The sequence below is a fragment of the Podarcis tiliguerta genome (assembly GCF_965153285.1).
Source record: "Podarcis tiliguerta genome assembly, chromosome: 3".
Lineage (NCBI taxonomy): Eukaryota > Metazoa > Chordata > Lepidosauria > Squamata > Lacertidae > Podarcis > Podarcis tiliguerta.
Window position 1 is genome coordinate 42,982,966 of NC_139536.1, and position 21,046 is coordinate 43,004,011.

A 21,046-nucleotide genomic window follows, 5' to 3' on the forward strand; every position below is an offset into this window, starting at 1 on the left:
TATTTGTTCTTTGTGGCGCACAGGCCCAGCATCGTCACAGACAGCACCTGTCCTGGTGCGTAGTGGTGTACGGGTCAGGTTAGTGAATACCCTTGTGAAATAAATGTGCCATTTCCTTGTATGGTTTCTTAGTTTTAGAATCTTTGCAACGAGATGGGCAGATCTAAAGTTAATAACCATACGTCTCATGTAAGGTCCAGAAGGCAGCCATGTGATATCCGCGATATCTGCGCGGCGAAGTGCCTGCCCCAGCAGTTGGGTCAGGGAATTTATGACCGAATGTTTATCCGCCCATTTATTATAATTCAAGGGGTGGTTTCCCACCAGTACTGCAAGTTTGCTGGTCTGGAGTTGCAAACTTAAGTTTTGTACTTGGTTGGGCAGGCATCTCACTTGTTTTTGTGCAAGGTTGGCCTGCACACTTGGGCAGGGGTGTGCAGAGTTTACAGTGTTGTTAAGCTGAGGAAGTGAGGGGAGGCAGCGGAACAAGCCAAAAACATTTTCAAGCTTCTTTTCGATCCCATCCAGCCTTTTATATAAGTTGGTGATGGTGTGTGTTATCAGCTCAGTCTGGCAAATTAGCAGTTCCAGTACCTCACGGTCCTTATTTAACTGGGCTGGTGGCTGGGATAGTTCAGGTGAAGTTTTTTGCAGGGACTCAAGAGTCTGTTCCCTCTGTTCCTTCATACACAGGCTCGAGGCTAGTTGTGGGCCATCCACAATGCCGGCAGGCTCCTCATGAGTAGTACTGGGAGCAAGAGCCTCATAACTGTTTGCTGTAGGGAAATTTCTACAGATCTCATTTAGGTCATTGTCAGGCAAGAAGTCCCTGATATTTGTCTGTTTTTTGGCAGCACTCGTAGCTTCATTAGAAAGCTGCCTGCAGCGTTTCTTCCCTCTCATATCAGCAAGAAAATAGGGAGGGAATTTCTCAGAACTGCAGGTCAGGGCAGGTTGTGCTGTTAATGAGCCCTGCTCCCTTTAACAGTCTTTAACTTCCGCGTTTTCTTGAAAATTTATGAGAAAAGTAAAGATAATCTGATCCATAAAACCATAGACTTCTAAAATAAACGCCTTAAGGCATCTTAGAGCCTTTAGGACCCGTCAAGGCAGATAGTCAAAACAAAGCTTTACCGGGCGTGGGACAAGGCTGCCGTTCACGTCGCCATCTTGATCCTCCTTATTATCATTATCATTATTATTACCATATCATTTAGCAGTTTGTGGGGGGCGGCGGCAGTGCTTACACTTGTATGGTTATTATTTTTTCTATGCATCTCAAACCAACATGTTGCCATTTTAAGATGTAACCTCCATTTTGGAGAGTGGGAAAGCTCTTTGTCTGTCCGTGTTTGTTTGAGCTATTAGCCTGTCAGAAGCAAATTTGTGGGATTTGTATTACTTTCTTCTGTAGCTGCATGTAATACTGTGTTGATATTGCAAGTACCACATGGGAATTCTTAGCTAACTGGTCTAATGGGGGGAGGGGAGAATTCTGTTTCCTCTCTATGTCCTTATTCCTGCTTAGATAACTGTATATTAAGCACCTTTGTAGTAGGTGTTACGTGTCTGACCAGCACAGCCACAGATTGTGCAGTGCCACTCTGGGTGGTTTTCTTCTAAATATTATGCAAGAGTTAGTTGTTGGCCTCCATTGCTCTTGAGGGACAATGGAAGAGTCCACCACTGAGGGTTAAGTCAAACTGTTGGAGAGTTACAGTGCCAGCTGTAGCTGCTGAGACTGATACAGCAGAGACATATCTTATTGCAGCTGGGGCAAATGAAGGCATCCAGTTTTGCTGTTATGGATGCACCATAGCATTTCTTCTCTCTGGGCTACTCCCAGAAGTCATTCCTTCTGTGGCCATTGATGTGGATACACAACCTGACTGTCTCCAGGCACTGTGGTCATCTGCAAGGAATTTCCACGGCAAGGTTGGTGTTGCCTTCATTTCACATTTGCAGACATCTTTATAAGCAGAGTTGGTCTGCCAACAGGCATGGTGCCTCAAGCCAACTCCCCGTAAAGCACATCCTTGGGGATCCTGCCATCTGCCACTCTGTGTACATGACCAAGCCAGCTTAGACATCTCTGAGACATAAGTGCGAACATACTGGGAATGTGAGCTTGGAAGAGCACATCTTTGTTTGAGACTCTGTCCTACCATGTGCTGCCCAAAATCTTCCTGATGCAGCACATACGGAAGGCATTGAGGCGTTGCTCCTGGCGGGTAGTGAGTCATTGCCTATGACTCATTTCCATAAAGCAGCATGCTCAGCACACAAGCCTGGTAGATCTTCATCTTGGGAGTTGTTAGCATCACATTCCTCCATACCCTTTTGGAAAGATGAGCCATTGCCTTCACTACCTTGCCAATATGCTTGTACAGCTCAGTGTCAATGGAAGTTGCTGGTTATGCTACAGCCCAGGTAGACAAAATTGTCAACCACCTTAAGCATGTGGTCACCCATGCTGCTGTGTGGAGTGCTGGCAATATCATGAGCCAAGATGTTGGTCTTCATCAGGCTGATGGTGAGGCCAAACTCCAAGCAGGCTTGGGCAAAGTGGTTGATGAGTCTCTGTAGAGCTTCCTCAGAGTGTGCTGTGAAGGCTGCGTCATCTGCAAACAACATCTCTTGGATGAGAACCACTGCACATTTGTCTTGGTGTGGAGACATGCCAGATGGAACAGACCCCTGTCGCTTCTTGAATGGAAGCACATACCATCTTCAGTCAAACTGAAGGCATATCAGAGCAATAGAGAGAAGAATATTCCAAAGAGACCCACTGAAATTAGGGTTAAGGTAAAGGGACCCCTGACCATTAGGTCCAGTCGTGGCCAACTCTGGGGTTGCGGCGCTCATCTCGCTTTATTGGCTGAGGGAGCCGGCGTACAGCTTCCGGGTCATGTGGCTAGCACGACTAAGGATCCATTAATTTCAGTGGGCCTTCTCTGAGTAAAACTTAGTTGACTACCACCCTGTGACACTGGAGTCTCTATTCATCATGTTTCATGCATATCTGGTATCCTTCTCTCACGCATATGATTCCTTTGAACTTAACAAGAGCCAGTATGGTGTAGTGGTTAAGAGCGGTAGTCACGTAATCTGGGGAACCGGGTTCACGTCTCCGCTCCTCCACATGCAGCAGCTGGGTGAGCTTGGGCTAGTCACACTTCTTTGAAGTCTCCCAGCCTCACTCACCTCACAGAGTGTTTGTTGTGGGGGAGGAAGGGGAAGGAGAATGTTAGCCGCTTTGAGACTCCTTCGGGTAACGATGAAGTGGGATACCAAATCCAAACTCTTCTTCTTCCTCCCATCTTTTTTAGGGGGAGCAACTGCTACCCTGATAGTGATTGCAGAGGTTTTAAGGAACCATGCTCTGTTCCTGACACCTTATCACAGTGTCAGCCTGTTCTGACTAGGACCGATTGATCCTCTGTTGAAAAAAACAGGCACATCCAGAAAGCAGGTAACCAAAGAATCTATAAATTGCTCAAACTAATACTTTGTGACTAGTTATTTTAGACGGGGGTGGCTGGTTTACTGAAATGTTTCAGTAACACAATTTTAAAATGATTTATTTAGCACCTGGATAGGCTCTGGCTTCAGCACGTTTGCTGTTAGCCTTTACGGCAAAGGGCTGTGCTTCATTTCCCAGCCATGTGTTTGGGAAGCCAATTACAATTCATGTACTTGAAAAGGAAAAACTGCTGTCAGTCTTTACAGATGCACGCCTTGCATTTTAAAGAAAAAATCAAGGAGGTCTAGCATAATGCTAGTTTTTCCAAACCATTCATCTTCTTCTACTTTTCCATTACTGTCCCTAGGGTAAGGAAGCAGCCACCATGTTTTGATGAATAACCTGAGAAATGCTTATACCAGCCTTTCTCAACTTGGTGCCCTCCAGAGGTTTATGGGACTCCAACTCCCATCAGCCCCAGCTAGCATGGCCAATAGTCAGAGATGATGGTGGCTGTAGTTCAAAGCATGGGGAAGGCACAAAGTTAAAAAGGTTGTTTTGTATCACTATTATGTCTCCGTGACTAGGCATAAGACTGCACTCAACTTCCATTGAAACTTCTTTGAGTTCCAAGAATAAAGCTCTGTTATTTCTTATGCATCTTTCATCTCAAATGTCAGCCCAGCAGGCAGGCAGTAGGGATGCTTTTTTGGTGGTGTTGATGATGACACATGGAAGCAGCTGTCCCTCAAACAGAGAACAGTGTGACGATCAGGTGTGGGTAGGTGTGAATGGAAAAAATCATAAGCAATTACATAGTTCCCTGAATTTGTCAAAAAACAGCATGTGCTATAGAACTGGCTCAGAGAAAGTGTTAGGCAGACTTTGAGCTGCGTAACAATGTATAAAAAGGATTTGAAGGCAGCTAGACATCTGCAGCATTCATTAAATTTATGACTTCTAAGAATTATGTTGACATGAATGATGAGCAATAAAAGAATACACTCTCTGTTCAACCTTCTTCCAATACTTCTGAGCAAAATGATGAAAAGACAGTTTTATCAGCAAAGGTTTACTGAGTTATAACTTAGTTTTTCAAATGATTTAAAACAACATTATTCCACTGACAGGCAAGACTTGACAGCACTTTATTAGAACTGTACAGCAACAGCCATGGACAGCCTAGCAATTAATACTAAATATAAATTGCTTTTAGTCCCAAGTATTAGTATTTAGGAGCAGCTGACTCATTTCTTAAATAAGTTCTTGTTTTAGTTGCATGATCAATGCATTCAGCAAATGTTTGTGTAATTCAGTAAAAAATATTGCTAGGATGTCAATTTTTATCTTACAGGGAATAAGATGTTGAATATTTCAGCCACACTCACTCTGCTAATCAATAAGAGGATATCGGTAACCTAGCTATATTTAGCATCAGACATTTTTATTTTTCTCTGCTGATTGAGATTCATAGAGTAGTGCTATAGCTGGACCCAAATGTGCTCAGTTTTAGACATACCGTATTGGCCTGAATATAAGCCTCACTTTCCCCCCAAATTCTGACCATGAAAAGTTAAAGTGCGGCTTATATTTGCGACCTTACAGTATGCAGCCAGGAGCAAACAGCGCCCCGCGCATAGTCCTCCATCCTCTCCCTCAAGGCCAGGAAGGGAGACAGTGAGGAAGGGGAAAGGCCGCTGGCAATGCAGCGCAGCTCCCCCCCCCCCCCCATATGCAGCCTGGAATGGAGTGGCTTATATTTGTGTCTTTTTTCTTTTTTCTCCCCCCTCCCTCCAATTTTAAAGGTGTGGCTTATATTCGGGTGCGTCTTATGTTCAGGCCAATATGATATTTCCTGTCAATTATTCCACATGCTCACTGCTGCTCAACAAATAACACTGCTGATCTGAACAACTGGAGGCTCATTGTGATGCTGAATACTAACCTAGCAAAGCCTAGGTGTTCCACCTGCAATTTGAGATGATTATTTCACTTTCTCTGTAACAAACCTACAGTACATCATCCCAGACATGAAACATGAAACTAGGAGAAACACCAACAGTCTGAAATGGTGCTATATAGGAAGACTATGTCTACCGTCTGCTTCTTCCTCACATTAGAATATGGCAGGATTGCCTTGATGCTGCTACTTCATCCAGAGACTGATGTAAATTGCAGCTGGTACATTGTTGTCAGGATGGAGCACAGGAAGACAGGAAGTAGCCTTATACTGAGTGAGGCATTGGTCAGGCAACATGAGAACAGGCCTTTTCTGTGGTGGCTCCGCACTTGTGGAATGCTCTCCCCAAGGAGGCTCACCAAGTGCCTTTGAGAGCCAGTGTGGTGTAGTGGTTAAGAGCGGTAGACTCGTAATCTGGGGAACCGGGTTCGTGTCTCCGCTCCTCCACATGCAGCTGCTGGGTGACCTTGGGCTAGTCACATTTCTCTGAAGTCTCTCAGCCTCACTCACCTCATGGAGTGTTTGTTGTGGGGGAGGAAGGGAAAGGAGAATGTTAGCCGCTTTGAGACTCATCAGGGTAGTGATAAAGCGGGATATCAAATCCAAAGTTTTCTTCTATCTTTAGGAGCCAGGCAAAAACATTCCTCTTCCCCCCAGGCCTTTGGCTGCTTAAGCAAACTATGGCCTTTTAACCTGTGGGAGGTATTGTTTTTGTTTGTGGTTATAGTATGCATTTTTGTGTTTTTATGTTGTGGAACACCCTGGGATCATTGGATGAGGGCATTATAGAAATAATAATAATAATAATAATAATAATAATAATAATAATAATTTATGTTTTGTAGGCAGCAGCAATAACATTGCAATTATTTAGCAACCGAGAAATTTTGGAAACGATCACCAAGACTTATTTAGTAGACTGAAGGCATTTTTACCTACCCCCAGTAACAACAATATTGGCTTTTCCACAGTATGTGAAAGCGTTAACTCCCCTTGGTACTGAGAACTCCCTAACAGGTCTGCAATGACAGGAAAACATTTGATTAAATAAGGCTATAAAGTCTTATGCAAGGGTGGTAGCCTGTTCTCTCTTCCAAAATGGAAGGAGTAATGAGTAACATTAGCCAAAGTAGTACATAATTGTCCAGTTTTTTGTTCCCGAAACATCACCAAGGAACCCTTGGAGCCAGGATCAGATCCTTACTCCAGGTTCTGCCTGGTGAGTCCTCAACCCCTCAGGGAGGAAAGGACCCCCCCCCCCCAATCACAAAGTCCCTGCAGTAATATAAATTGTAAATTCCGTCTGCTATCCCTGGGCTCGCCACCAAGGCTGGAAGCTCAGACATCCTTCCACACCTAACCCTTTCTCTCAGTTCTTTCTCTTATGGCTCTCACTCTGTCTCCTTGTTTTATCTCTATAACCCCATATAAATAAGTATTCTTCTCTGCTGGCTTTGCTGGGGCAGAGGCTCTGTCCTTCTTTGCTCCTTAATTTCTCCTTCGTTCAATAATAATAAGAAGGGCCACAGCTCAGTGGTACAATCCCCAGCACCTCCAGGTAGGGCTGGGAAAGAAGCCTGCCTATAACCCTGGAGAGCCACGTTCAATTAGGGCAGACAGTACTGAGTTAGATCAACCAATGGCTTTGTCACGGTCCGGCTTACGGGCGGTCGAAGTCCTGGCTGAGGATGTTGGGACTGGGGGCAAGACGGCGGGGTGGGAGCAGCAATAGGAGCTAGGAAGCCAGGAGTCAGGAAGCCAAGGGTCTGAGGGTCAGAGAGCCGGGAGTCCAGAAGCCAAGGGTCCGAGGGTCAGGAAGCAAGGAGTCAAGAAGCCAAACACAGCAAGGCAGGAAGCGTGTTGCTGTGGCAAAGAGCCAAAGGGAAATGCTGACCTTATATCCCTTCCCGGCTCTTGCCACCAGGTGCTGTGAGTTACCAATCAGCTTCACCTGTGCGGCTGCGCCTTACCTCTTCAGAACAAACTTAGGAAAGCCCCAGTTCTGCAAAGCCCTACTGGGCACAGCGCCTGGCTCCTGCATGCACTCCTGACAGGCTTGCCTTGGTATTAGGCAACTTCCTATAGTCCTATGTAGTGGGAGCAAACCCTTTTTTGTATTTGACTCTACATTGTGTGTGTGTGTGTGTGTGTATTACTTTATAATGTTATGGTATTCATTGTGTGTTTGAATGATATTTGGGGGAATGTTAGTTAATGCTGATGTTTGCTTTTTTCTGAGAATTACCTATTTGTTTATACTTTATAGCATGTACTATATCTTCTTTAGTATTATAAAAAGACAAAAATCTTCAAATGACTGTTGAGATTGTAAACATGAAATTTCATTTAAAAATTAAAAAATTGACCAGTAGCACCTTGGAGACCAACTAAGTTTGTTCTGGGTATAAGCTTTTGTGAAGTGTGCATGCACACGAAAACTTATACCCAGAACAAACTTAGTTGGTCTCTAAAGTGCTACTGGACATTTTTAAATTTTTAAAATTTATTTCGACTGCATCAGACCAATACGGCTACCTACCTGAATGAAATTTCATGTCACTTCTAAGGTGTACAAGAAAGAAACCAATATTTCAGACCAACAGTGCGTCCTAATTTGCAAGATAGTTGTATGAAAGATCACTTTGGTAGGCTTTAGATAACTAATTTTGATTTCATTAAAAAAACCCCACAGCTCATATAACTCACAATTCCTTTAAAGTTTTCAATTTGACTTAACCCATACGTGTGACTATCTGTATGAAAATAATATATAGTACAATAAGGACTTACGTGTTGTCTTCAAGTCTTCTCAGGTCATCCAAAACCAAAGAATGAACACTGTCCAAGGAGCAGGATCCAAAACAATTCAAGGCCGGAAAGTATTTGACTTTCACAACCCAGTCCTCATGTAGCTTGCGTCTAATGCTGGGAGTGATAAAACAAAATACTAATTTATATATCTACATATATAAGAAACTGAGCTCAAATGGAATATAAATTATAATCTCTATACCAAGTAAATAATTTGAAATGGGATTCTTCATGGTTTGCTCTAACCGTAGCCTACTGATGTCAAGGAAAATCTGGCCCATTGTTCTATACCAGGTATCCCCAAACTCAGCCCTCCAGCTGTTTTGAGACTACAACTCCCATCATCCCTAGCTAACAGGACCAGTGGTCAGGGATGATGGAGGGCTGAGTTTGGGGATGCCTGTTCTATACAATATTTATGTTCTCTTTGTGTCAAGAAGTGTGGAAACTTCCCATCATGGGCTCTATTTAAAAACGATAACTTTCAGTCTCAATTATGAGAATTGTCAAAGTATCTGGACTTACCTTTTGAATTTCCTAGAATCGATAACCATAATTTGTGCTTTCTTTTTAGCTTTAGATTGCTTTAGGCCGAAGTCATCGCTGGTCATGGTATACATATTTACGTATCCCCCGTCATCCCCCAGTAAGATGTCATCCTTCACTAGGAGTTCTGCTGGTCGCTGAACAGCGCAAACACAAATAACGCAATGTTCCACGGGCTTGATGATAAAACAATTGTCCTATGAAATAAAGCAGATTGTCGATTAGATGTTTTGGCATTTATTCTATTAATCCACCAATAAGTATTCTTGCCTTAAAGATGCTATTCAGAAAATTATGTGAGAAGATAGTTCAAAAGTTCTGGCTGCAACCTGTGAGATATATATCCTAGCTTGTCAAATATGCCTAGGTAGTACACAAACCTTTTCAAACAGGTTCAATTTCTGCCATGCTGCCAAAAGCAACTGGCATTCCTTAATTAACTCTTCATAGTTATTTTTGCAGCATTCCTGAAGGTCTTGTGTTACGTAATTCTATAAGTAATGCACTATTTTAGTAGACCAAATATCCCTTTGTTCCCCCCACCCCTCCTTTCCAGTATCTACTCCTATGATTTCTGTTTTTGCTTTATTTGTTTATATGCAGCCACACTTCCACATTCGTTTCTCTGGTGCTGTTGAAGACTGCATAGGATTTGCTACAGTTAACACGGTATTATCTGTGTAGAGCTTTATTTTTTGCTGTTTTATTTATCTGTATCCCTTTAATCTCTTGATTCTCCTTTATCTCAGCAGCTAGTGGCTCAATGGCGGAAACAAATAATAAAAGGGACAGAGGATGTGCTTGCCTTGTCCCTTGAAATAAATATACTTGATAATATGCCATTCACAAAAACGTCTGCTTTACAATCAGTATAATAATAATAATAATAATAATAATAATAATAATAATAAATTTTATTTATATCCCGCCCTCCCCAGCCGAAGCCGGGCTCAGAGCGGCTAACATTAAATGTATAACACACTAACATAAAATCAGACAATTAATTAAAATACATCCTCAAATCAGATCAGGATCAGAATAAAATCCAATCAGATGGCAACCCGCAGATTAGGGTTGGGGACCTTAAATGTTCACCAGGCCCAACTGTTTATGCTGAACTTATATGGGCCTGTGAGAAAAATTGGGAGGCCACTTTCATGCAAGTTCTTATGAAAGGGAAGAGGGAGTCAGACTGAACCCTGACCAAAGGCCTGGCAGAACAGCTCTGTCTTGTGGGCCCTACGGAAAGATGTCAGGTCCCGCAGGGCCCTAGTCTCTTGTGACAGAGTGTTTCACCAGATTGGAGCCGTGGCCGAAAAAGCCTGGCTCTGGTTGAAGCCAGCCTAACCTCTCTGTGGCCTGGGACCTTCAGGATGTTTTTATTTGAAGACCGTAAGTTCCTCTGTGGGACATTCCAGGAGAGTAGTTTGTACAAGTAGTTTGTACCCCTGAGTTATACTTATGCCATAAAGAAACAGGTTTAATATTGACCCCCCCACACTAAATAACCTGAGAACTGTAGTTCTATAAGGGGGACACTAGGGACCTGTCAGGAGAATTCTCAGCAATATCAACAAACTATGATTCCCAGAATGCTTTGGGAGAAACTATGATAACTATCCTGATAAAAGAATTTGTGTCTGTCTGTGTGTGTGTGTGTGTGTGTGTGTGAGAGAGAGAGAGAGAGAGAGAGAGAGAGTGTTAAGTGAAGTGCTGTAGCACAGTGGTAGAGCAGATGCTTTGGGTACCTGTCTGTGACCAACAGAAGCTGTGACCAACAGAAGCTGGGCCATTTAAAACAGTGAAATGGTAAGGAAGAATTATCCTCACCCCCAGTGCTGTAGCCCCAATCTAGTCCCCTGCTGCTACTTTTAACAATAACACCCCCCCAAAGAGTCACCAGACTGTCCAATCACAGATTTCCCATGTCAAGTCTATTTTTGTCCTAATTGGACAGAGAAGCCACAGCTCTCTTGCCCAGGCTTATATCCCTTCATGACGTGATAGGATATTTGCTGCATGTAGGAACTGAATCCAGTCTCCAGTCTCTATACAGCTGCTTACTAGCTATAATGCTTCAGTATGAGATATGCTAACAAGAATGCAGAATAGTTCAGTTAAACTGTAGCACAAAAAAACATTCTTTGGATTTTTGTTTTGTCCCCCTACCCCCAAAACGCACATGCACATACACACACACTTGCATGACTCAGTGTCTTACCATGGCAGTGCCCTGTGTTTTATAATCCCAGATGATGATGGTTCTTTCCGTCACAGCAACCACACGCTTGAGCTGACTCAGGTAATCACATCCAGTGATCCAGGAGGTGTCCTGGTTAAAGAGAAACGTTGGCAGAATCAACCTCATTGCTAGTTTGCAACCTTTATCTTTAACTGATGTCTGAAAGTTTCCTTAGGAATGATTTATGGAAAGAATAATAATTCAAGGAATATTTACAGTCGAAGTATCAACTACAACTGTAAAAGTTGAGTTTGCCAGAATTTGGTGATAAAGTTGTGTTTATGGAATTACAAATATTGTGCCAGTGGAATAAAGATGTGGAAGTATTTTAATAATTTATAATATAACTTTCATAGTTGATTACATGTGCATCCTAGCTTTTCAATATCCCTAGAATCAAGCTGAAATTGAAACGTTGACTGTTTCAGACATTTTGTAGTTGCTTGCATCCGATTATGATGGAAACCCTTTAACATTTCTGCGCCTCAACACAGCTATAAATTAATTTCATATCGTGTGTGGGTGCTACACAAAGATATATTGCCCTATGCTCTGCTATTTGTATAGAGCAATTTGAAACGCTAATGGATTCTAAATTAAATTTAAGAGACTATAGCTGTCAAAATTATTGCAGAACCTCAAGTTCTGTTTACAGCCTGTGATGATTATGAACCAGATCTAACTATGTTAAAAGAGAATCAGTTGCAATGGCAGAATTATATAATTTGTGTCCAAATGAGTACAGCAAGGAACCGGCAGGCCTGCTATGGGGAAAATGTTTATAATAAGAACATAGTTCAAGTAATATGATCACCTGGGGAATGCAGTCAGAAGAGAAAATTATGCTGCCTCATAATCAAGAGCAGGGAAGAGAAGTTATCCTAATGAATCGATTTATTACTCACTGTTGTGCCAGCAGCAGCTGTTGGACATTAAATACAATAATTTCTAACTAGCAAGCTCAACTCTCTTCAAACAACCTGGCAGCAGTTAGTCCCCAGATAAATGATGCACCTAATCTGAAGGAACCTCTCTCTGTCTTCAGACGCCTATTAATTCCAAGTGGGATTAGCAGCACAGCATCAAAAGTTTGTGATAGTTTAGATGGGTTTTCTGAACCAAAATGGCAAAAAGGTGTTCCAAAAGGGAATGTGCAGTGCAATCTTCATTGTAGCGATGGGGAAAATCTATACGGTGAATGAATGGATGATGCGAAGGTGGACTCCCTTTGTAGCAGCGGGAATAGCCCTGACACAATATGGCAACTACATTACCTGTATAGTTATGTGTACATTTCAGTTAAGTTTGGTTTCTCAGCATTTTGGTAACAAAAAAGAAACACAGCTGCATAACTCATACTGTTTAAAATGAGATAACTTTGTTTGTATGTGTGTAAATGCACAGATCTGTATCTCTCCCCACCCCGCCCCCATATACAAAAGTAGAGAGTCTTTCATCATTGGTACCATGATTTTTAATAAATAACTACTTGGTAGTCTTTGAACAAGTCACTTGCATGTTTACTCAGAATTGTTCAGCGGACTTACTCCCAAGGAAGTATATGTAACATTGCAGCCACACTTTCCTAAACTGCAGGAAGTTGTTGTCAGAATACAATCAAGTTTTCAAGAAATGTGGTCAGTGCTTTGTCCAAGCTTTTTTTGTAAATTAAAGATGGATGAGTAACTACCAAAGTAATCTTATTGCCACTATTTACAACTCAAAAAATAGGTTTGATTTCATGAATTACATCATAATAATATATAATATAATAATTTATTACGTATACCCTGTCCATCTGGCTGGGTTTCCCCAGCCACTCTGGGCAGTTTCCAACAGAACACTAAAATACAATAACCTATTAAACATTAAAAGCTTCCCTAAACAGGGCTGCCTTCAGATGTCTTCTAAAAGTTTGGTAGTTATTTTTCTCTTTGACATCTGTTGGGAGGGCATTCCACAGGGCAGGTGCCACTACCAAGAAGGCCCTCTGCTTGGTTCCTGGTAACTTGGCTTCTTATAGCGAGGGAACTGCCTTTTAATGCATCTTTTGACCTAAATATGTAAGATAATCATGCCATAGATAGTATTTTCATACTCAAATAGGAAATAATGAAGCTATCAAACCCAGCGTAGTTCACAATGCAAAATTATATGGGAGCTTCAAATACAAACATGTACAGGTACTTGTTTCACTTCACTGATGTCTAATTCGTAATTGAATTTTTGAGAAAAAGAGTCAACTTACGGGAATGCTTGTGCTCGTCAGGATCCTCATCTGGAAAATCAAGGGGGGAAATCATGGAAGTAAGTGAGATGCAGTTGCAAGAAAATACTAAGAAGAAATACTATTTAATACTAAGAAGAAATACTATTTAAACTCAGGTTGGTGGCAACCAGGTAAACATTTCAAGAACCAGGTAAGGAAGTGTGAGATGCAGTCACAGTTCCCTCTGCTCTGCTCTCAGAATACATGTGTGGCTAGAGCATGTTTGTGACAAAATCAAAACCACGCAGAGCACACGCAGACATTGTTTTAGTAAACTCACAGTGCCACAGTCTCATATGCAGTGCTTCCTTGGGTTAAAAATGAGGTGCCCATACCCCAAAATGAGGTGGTTGCCATGGGCAGCATTAAAAGAGGTGGCAGGATTCTATACCAGTGAGTATTGTCACCTTGCCAACAAAGGTCTGTACAGTATAGTTAAAGCTATGGTTTTCCCAGTAGCGATGTATGGAAGTGAGAGCTGGACCATAAAGAAGGCTGATCGCCAAAGAACTGATGCTTTAGAGTTATGGTGCTGGAGGAGACTCTTGATTGTCCAATGGACTGCAAGAAGATCAAATGTATCCATTCTTAAGGAAATCAGCCCTGAGTGCTCACTGGAAGGACAGATCGTGAAGCTGAGGCTCCAATACTTTGGCCACCTCATGAGAAGAGAAGACTCCCTGGAAAAGACCCTGATGCTGGGAAAGATGGAGGGCACAAGGAGAAGGGGATGACAGAGGACGAGATGGTTGGATAGTGTTCTTGAAGCTACCAGCATGAGTTTGACCAAACTGCGGGAGGCAGTAGAAGACAGGAGTGCTTGGCATGCTCTGGTCCATGGGGTCATGAAGAGTCGGACATGACTAAATGACTGAACAACAACACCCAACTCGACACGACTAAACAACAACAACAATATTGTCACCAAAAGCACTGCTTATATGTATATGAGCTTGATTTTTGTCTTGCCTTTCTTTCAATTTGATACAGACAGGATATTAAAAATAATTGAACATGGATCTAACTACAGTAAGATGCTCATTTTTAGGGTATCTGCACTGGAAGATGGCTGCAAATTTTCTAGTAACTGGTTTCCAAAAAAACTTGGCAAACCAATGGCAAAGTTGTTAATCATAAAATTGGCTGGCGTACTTGAAAGTATCAAAGACAATGTTTTGCTTTCCCTGTGTATTGTTTGTGACAAACATCCCTGAAGCATATTCAAATATTTGAACTGAACTGTTGCTCATGAAAACACATCAGACCATTGAGATAATTTTTAAAATGGAAGAGCTTGGTTTTTTGTTTTTTATTAAAAAAATTGACTTATTGATGATTGCCTACAAAAGGCAATTTAAGCAGAAAAAGAGCAATGTTGAGACATTTTAATGGTTATTTTGAACGTTATTCTGTTTTGTGCAAGAAAAGAATCTTGCTCTTAGAGGTACTACAGAGATTATAGGCAGTCCTAATATGGGGATTTTTATGAATCTCACTGAAGACAGGAAATTTAAAGATCCTTTGTTTAGTCATAAAAAGTGGACTGTAAATTATTTATCTCATCAAAAAATGATTTCCTAAAATTATGGGGGGGGGGGTAAATGTTCATGGTAAGATAACTTCTAGAATAAAAAGGCAAAGTATTTTTCACTGTTATTTCATTGTATTCCAGATGTTTGTCGTCATGAGCAAATGTGTCAAATGATCAGCTATGTCCATATTGATGCTGGAAACATTTTGATCAAGGAACTTCTTTACATCCGCAGGTGCGGCAGTGGAGGTCTTGCCCCAGTAATGGACTGGATGAGAGCCAGCAAACTGATGTTCCATCCCGATAAGACTGTCAGTGGGTAGTTCCCTAGGCTGGATGGGAGTTTGCCTACTCTTGATGAGGTTACGCTCCCTCTGAAGAAGCAGGTATGTAGCTTCTGAATCCTCTGCTGTTGGTTGAGGCTCAGGTGGCCTTAGTGGCGCACAGTGCCCTCCATCAGCTTCAGCTGGTGGTCCAGCTGCGCTCCTATTTGGACAGGGATAACCTAACGTCTGTTGCCTATGCTCTAGTAAGCTCTGTGTTAGATTACTGCAACACATTATATGTGGGACTGCCTCTGAAGATGGTTCAGAAACTTCAGCTGGTGCAGAATTCAGGGGCCAGGTTGCTCACTGGGGCAAAACAGGTTGAGCATGTAACACCAAACTTGGCCTGATTGCAGTGGCTGCCAATCAGTTTCCAGGACCAATTCAAGGTGCTGTTTTTTACCTATAAAGCCTTAAACAGCTCAGGACCATGATACCTCAAGGACTGCCTCTCTACAACCAGGCCTTTGGTTGATTAAACAATCTATGGCTTTTTAAATGCGTTTGTGGGATGGGGGTTGTTGGTTTGTTGTTGTTGTTATGTATACAGGGTAGCCCAAAAGTAGGCATACTAATACTAATACTAATAAATAAATAAATAAATGGATTATTTTTCTTTACTGATATTGTGAATGGTGAGAGCTTCAGTCGAAAACAAAGAAAGTGGATTCTAAAGCAGTATACCGACTTTTGGGCCACCCTGTATTGCATTTTCATTTTGTAGTTTTATGTTGACCACTGCCCTGTGGTCTTTGGATGAAAAGCGGCATCCAAATTTAATAAACAATGTTAAGGGACTATTCACACAAGTGCCTCTTGTTTCAACTGGGTTTAAACTGCAAAGAGAAACCTCCCATTTGTCAGAATGCTCATTCACAGTCATGGAATCAGAGTTGGAAGGGACCCCGGGGAGCATCTAGTCCAATCTGAATATGCACCTGTCCCATACGGAGATCGAACCTGCAACCTTGGCATTATCAGCATCACGCTCCAACCAACTGAGCTATCAGTCAAGTGGTTTATTCTCAATGTGTGATTATATCCTTAATAACCTGCCAAAGATGTAGGCACACTCATACCCTATTTGTTTTCACAACAGCAGGGACTGTTATATTAATGTGACTCAAAATTTCCATGCAGAGCTTTCAAAAAGTAAGGTAATATTTTTTTGAGCTTTGGAAATGAAATGGAAGTACTGATGTCAATGTGACATCATTGGAAAATCTTAGGTAGCAGCTGGGAGCTCTCTGAGGGGGATTATTTTTTAGAGCAGTTCTTCATAGAACTGTGAAAGAGATATAATGTACAGGCATACTGAATAGGTTTTCTCCCACATTCCTTCAGTAGTTCCCAAATGTCTCAGCCTTTCTTTAGTATTTAATCACCTGCAAGGATCTTTTATTATCTTGTACATGCCTATGATGCTTATTGTGTCCTAATTAAATTGAAACCCTGGGTGTGTTTTGCTGCATTACTGCATAGTCACGACATTTCATAGGCTACTTGTACAAGAGCTACAGAAGTATAAAGGTAATAAACAGCACATAGCCTCATATTTGTGCCTTCTACCAGTTTACTGCTGCATTTAAACAAAGGATGTTGCATCCTTGGGAGATTTATTAGCATAGCTTTTCTTCCCCCTCTTCCAACATCTCACTTAAACGGGTTACAAAAAAAGAAAGAAAAAAGGATGAAATACAAGTGGTAACTGCCAACGTTTTATGGAATTGATTATTTTGAGACAACATCTTCCAAGACAACAATTCCCATTTACACCACAAAGCACTCATAACCCACCTACTTTCAGCAGCCAGAAACACCATAACCAGACACTGGAGAGACCTGTCAGGAGTAAGCATGGACCAATGGTACCAAATAGTATGGGAAACAGCCCTACTATAAAAATTAACAAATAAACTGAAACTGACATGGGGACAAACAGAAGAAGACGCCTTTATGGCTCCCCCTTTATCACATACACAGCCCAACAAGACAATGACAATAATCCACCAACAGCATACAAATCAATATGGCTGATCCAAAACACCCACCCACCCCACTCACACACGAAAACAAAGATCACCATAGCCAATCACAAACAAACAACCACGCCCTAGGCCAACCCCAACCTCTCTCACCACCAAGTGAACAGCAGAGAACTGGCATGAACAACGCTGACACCAAACCCTACATACATTAAGCAAAATAGAAACATCACCACCCGACCCCACCCATCTTTCCCCCCCCCCCACCCCTTTTCTTCCTAATGTCTCAACAAATGAAACTGATTTGTAAAAATGTTACATGGAAAAAATATGAGAGACATTACACATACTTCTGTAAAACAAGAAAATATTTAATAAAATTTGAGACATGGGTTTTCACCAGCTGACCAATATGTACATGACCTCCACACACAAATTATGCGTGGTCATAGTGATTCCCATGTTTGTACACTCCTGTACTCTAATATTCTGTTTTAGGAAAATGGGAAGCTTCCAATGGTAGTTCCCATTGGGAAGGAAGGGAGGCCACCAGCGGGTGGTGCCTAAGCCCATGATGGGCAGATATGGAGCCAACCAATCCTGCTTTTGCCCACATTTTCCTCCCTTCTGCGCTCTGCAAGGGCAAAACTGAGACCCAAAAGGAAGAGGGTGGAGGGCATTACCACCCATGGACAGGTTATAAACAAAAAGGTAGGCAGATGGGGACTGATTGAGGGCAGAATGAGGATGGTGGGGCAGTGCCCCATTTGCCCTAATGGACCAGCCTCTGACAGAAGCTGCCTTCTCCCAAGTTGGATAATTGGTCTACCTAGCTCACTACTGCCAGCACTGAATTGCCCCTCCATTTCTGACACAGATGTTTCTTCTAGGTTAACCTGGAGCAGGTAAGGAGCAGGTACGTAGAACTGCCATGTTTTACATTCTTAGCAGTTTCCATCACATACTTTGAAAAAAAATCTGGTTACAGCGTTGTTGTAAATTCCATTAGCGTTTCTTATCCCAGCAGGTCCCTCCACAAAGATGTGAAGCTGGAGTTGGGTGCCCCTTGTCAAAGCCTTTTCCAAAATGCCCAGCTGGAGGCTTTTACTATTCTCAACAAGGAAGGAAATGGAGGACCCTGCTGTGGAAATGGCTTAACTTGTCAGACTGAACCTGCTCCTGGAGATCCCAGCCATTGACCATCAAGCTTGCTCCTATCTGGATGATCCTGAATTTTTACCTGCATAATTCTCATCTTTGTCACGATAGAGTGTTGGGATACTGAGAACTGGTTTCTAAGTCATACCATTTTTTGAACAATATGTATTAAATGTCTGTGTATGCTACTCATTTTTCTGAAAGCCTTTGTCTGAATGAGTGGGAAAGGATGGGTGCATTATGTTTTAGAAGGAAGAGAAAGCAAACAATATACCAAGAGCTTCTTTTCCTACTAATGCATCATCCAAACGAAGGTGGCCTGGGCAATAACACATTTTCAGTTTGTGCAATGGCCATTTACTTCAATTAAGCTTCCACAGAACACTTTCTAGTGACCTGTTCTTACTTTGTTTGAATTTGGGCCTGAATAAAATACGAAAATTGTATTAAATGCCTACGTATTTCAGGAACCTGAAGCCAGCTATCTCTTGTATGGCAGACGTTTGCTTGACTATCTCACTCATATATAACCAAAGGGCAGATGCATTTACCATTGTAATTAGCTGTTCATATTAGAAAGTGCTCTGTACCATAGAGAAAACAAATCTAATTTACTTCAAAAATTACCTGGCTGGAGAAAACGGACAGCATCCCTTTTTGTGATGCTACTACTAAAAAATCCAGCTGTGGTACTTTCACTATGCACTTTATTACATCACGTCTCTTGACTCCTGCCAAAGACAAAATACATTCTAAAATCTGCACAACAAAACTTCTAGGAATTAGGTAATGCACACAATTAGTAACAAGGCGAAATACACATCTATATGGAATTTTGCCTAACAGACATGTTTTTGCAGAGGAATTTCCCCTAATATAATTCATTTTAGAAATTTGTAGTTTTCACTAAATATATGCATTTTCGTACATGTTAGTCGGCTGGAAAACTACACTGCAAAATCGTATGTAATTGTTTTGGAAAGTGCAAATTAGGGAGATCCACCTTTAAACATGAACAAATAGAATTTCTCCCCCATCCCTACTTGTAAAGAAATGGTACAGTCCAGAGGCAAGTATACCAACTCAGTGAGAACTAAACTGATATTTAAAAAAAATGTTTTTATAAACTTTTATGTCAACTTGTTTTTAATGCTTTATTTTAAGTAGATAATTTCTATTGCTCTTCGTGACCTGCTTAGGGCCTTTCTGTTGAGTAAGTGGTATATACCAGTAAATGTTGTAAAATAAATAAAATAAAATAAAATAAAATAAAATAATAAAAAAAATAAAAAATAAAAAATAAAATAAAAAAGTAATGGCTAAAAACCAGTGAGGGCATTTACAATAGAATTACAAGCAGTTTTTGTCAAGGGCAGTTCATAGGTGAGTACAAATGAACAGATGGTTGCAGCAGAACCATAGAATGCATTAAAAATGTACAACATGGCATCTTTGGAGACTTATGAAAACATACTTTTATAAATATAAAAAAGCATCATGCTCTGATTTTGAACTTCTGCTATATTAACAATATGATCATATAGGGAGTTTCTTGGGTGCGACTTTGGTGATGCCAATGGAGGGGTTTGCTAGTTGTCTTTTGGCTGGAGAAAAATGCAACTCAGAGTTACAACAGAAATGCTGTGATTTTAAAAAAAGGAAATCAAAGAACTGTTTGGGAAATCTACTTTAATTACATAAGAGTCTAACAGGAACCCTATAATAGCAGGCACAGTTCAATCCTGGGCAGGTCTATTCAGACATAAACATTTCTGAGTGCAATGGAGCTTTCTCTCCAGCAAGTGTGTATAGATTTGCAACCAGAAGCTGTTCACTGAATGGGTGGAGCCACTACTCTGACTTCCCGGCAGGTGAGCTAATGTTGCTTATTGGGAGAGGAGGAGGGGCAATATATTGTTCTGCCCACATCTGATGACACATTATGCATAAGTTCAATAAGGGCAGAGAACATTAGAAGATCCTACCTGCTTTTGAAATCCGCTGCTTTTTAGATACCAGGAAAACCATATTTTCTTCATCAAGCTGGGCAGCAAGAGCATCACCCTCCAGTATATAATATCCAAAGATCTAAAACAAGCCAAACAAAATGCAGCACCACATAAGAAGAACCTAAACTGCATGGAGAAAGGATGACATATATTTAAAACTCTACATATATTTAAAAGTCAGTAGTAGTCAGATGGATGGTGACAGCAGTCACGAAATTAAAAGACACCTACTTCTTGGGAGAAAAGCAATGACATAGCTAGACAGCACCTTAAAAAGCAAAGACATCACCTTGCCGACAAAGGTCCGTATAGTTAAAGCTATGGTTTCCCCATTAGTGATGTATGGAAGTGAGAGCTGGACCATAAAGAAGGCTGATCGCCAAAGAATTGATGCTTTTGAATTATGGTGCTGGAGGAGACTCTTGAGAGTCCCATGGACTGCAAGAAGATCAAATCTATCCATTCTTAAGGAAATCAGCCCTGAGTGCTCACTGGAAGGACCACCTCATGAGAAGAGAAGACTCCCTGGAAAAGACCCTGATGTTGGGAAAGATGGAGGGCACAAGGAGAAGGGGATGACAGAGGACGAGATGGTCGGACAGTGTTCTCGAAGCTACCAGCATGAGTTTGACCAAACTGCGGGAGGCAGTGGAAGACAGGAGTGCCTGGCATGCTCTGGTCCATGGGGTCACGAAGAGTCGGACACGACTAAACAACTAAACAACAACAAGTAGTCAGATGATGGC

General features: G+C 41.6%; 1 protein-coding gene and 1 long non-coding RNA gene across 3 annotated transcripts in view; one reads left to right on the plus strand and one right to left on the minus strand.

The window, feature by feature from the left end:
- The window catches only part of WDR64 (WD repeat domain 64), a 69,540-nt gene that overhangs the window by 41,589 nt on the left and 6,905 nt on the right, over window positions 1-21,046 (minus strand). Inside the window, exons 3-9 of one of the 2 annotated variants that reach the window (XM_083432145.1) lie at window positions 20,277-20,379; window positions 18,919-19,022; window positions 13,271-13,300; window positions 11,002-11,112; window positions 8,760-8,977; window positions 8,214-8,348; window positions 6,363-6,442 (exon numbers count right to left, since the gene is read on the minus strand). In XM_083432145.1, the coding sequence (XP_083288271.1) occupies window positions 6,363-6,442; window positions 8,214-8,348; window positions 8,760-8,977; window positions 11,002-11,112; window positions 13,271-13,300; window positions 18,919-19,022; window positions 20,277-20,379 (781 nt within the window). The remainder of the gene's footprint in view (window positions 1-6,362; window positions 6,443-8,213; window positions 8,349-8,759; window positions 8,978-11,001; window positions 11,113-13,270; window positions 13,301-18,918; window positions 19,023-20,276; window positions 20,380-21,046) is intronic. The other variant, XM_083432146.1, reaches the window with a different exon arrangement.
- Window positions 9,331-18,905, plus strand: LOC310673675. The gene is made up of 3 exons (XR_014509177.1): window positions 9,331-9,460; window positions 15,067-15,208; window positions 18,158-18,905. It is a non-coding gene; the product is annotated as an uncharacterized lncRNA (long non-coding RNA).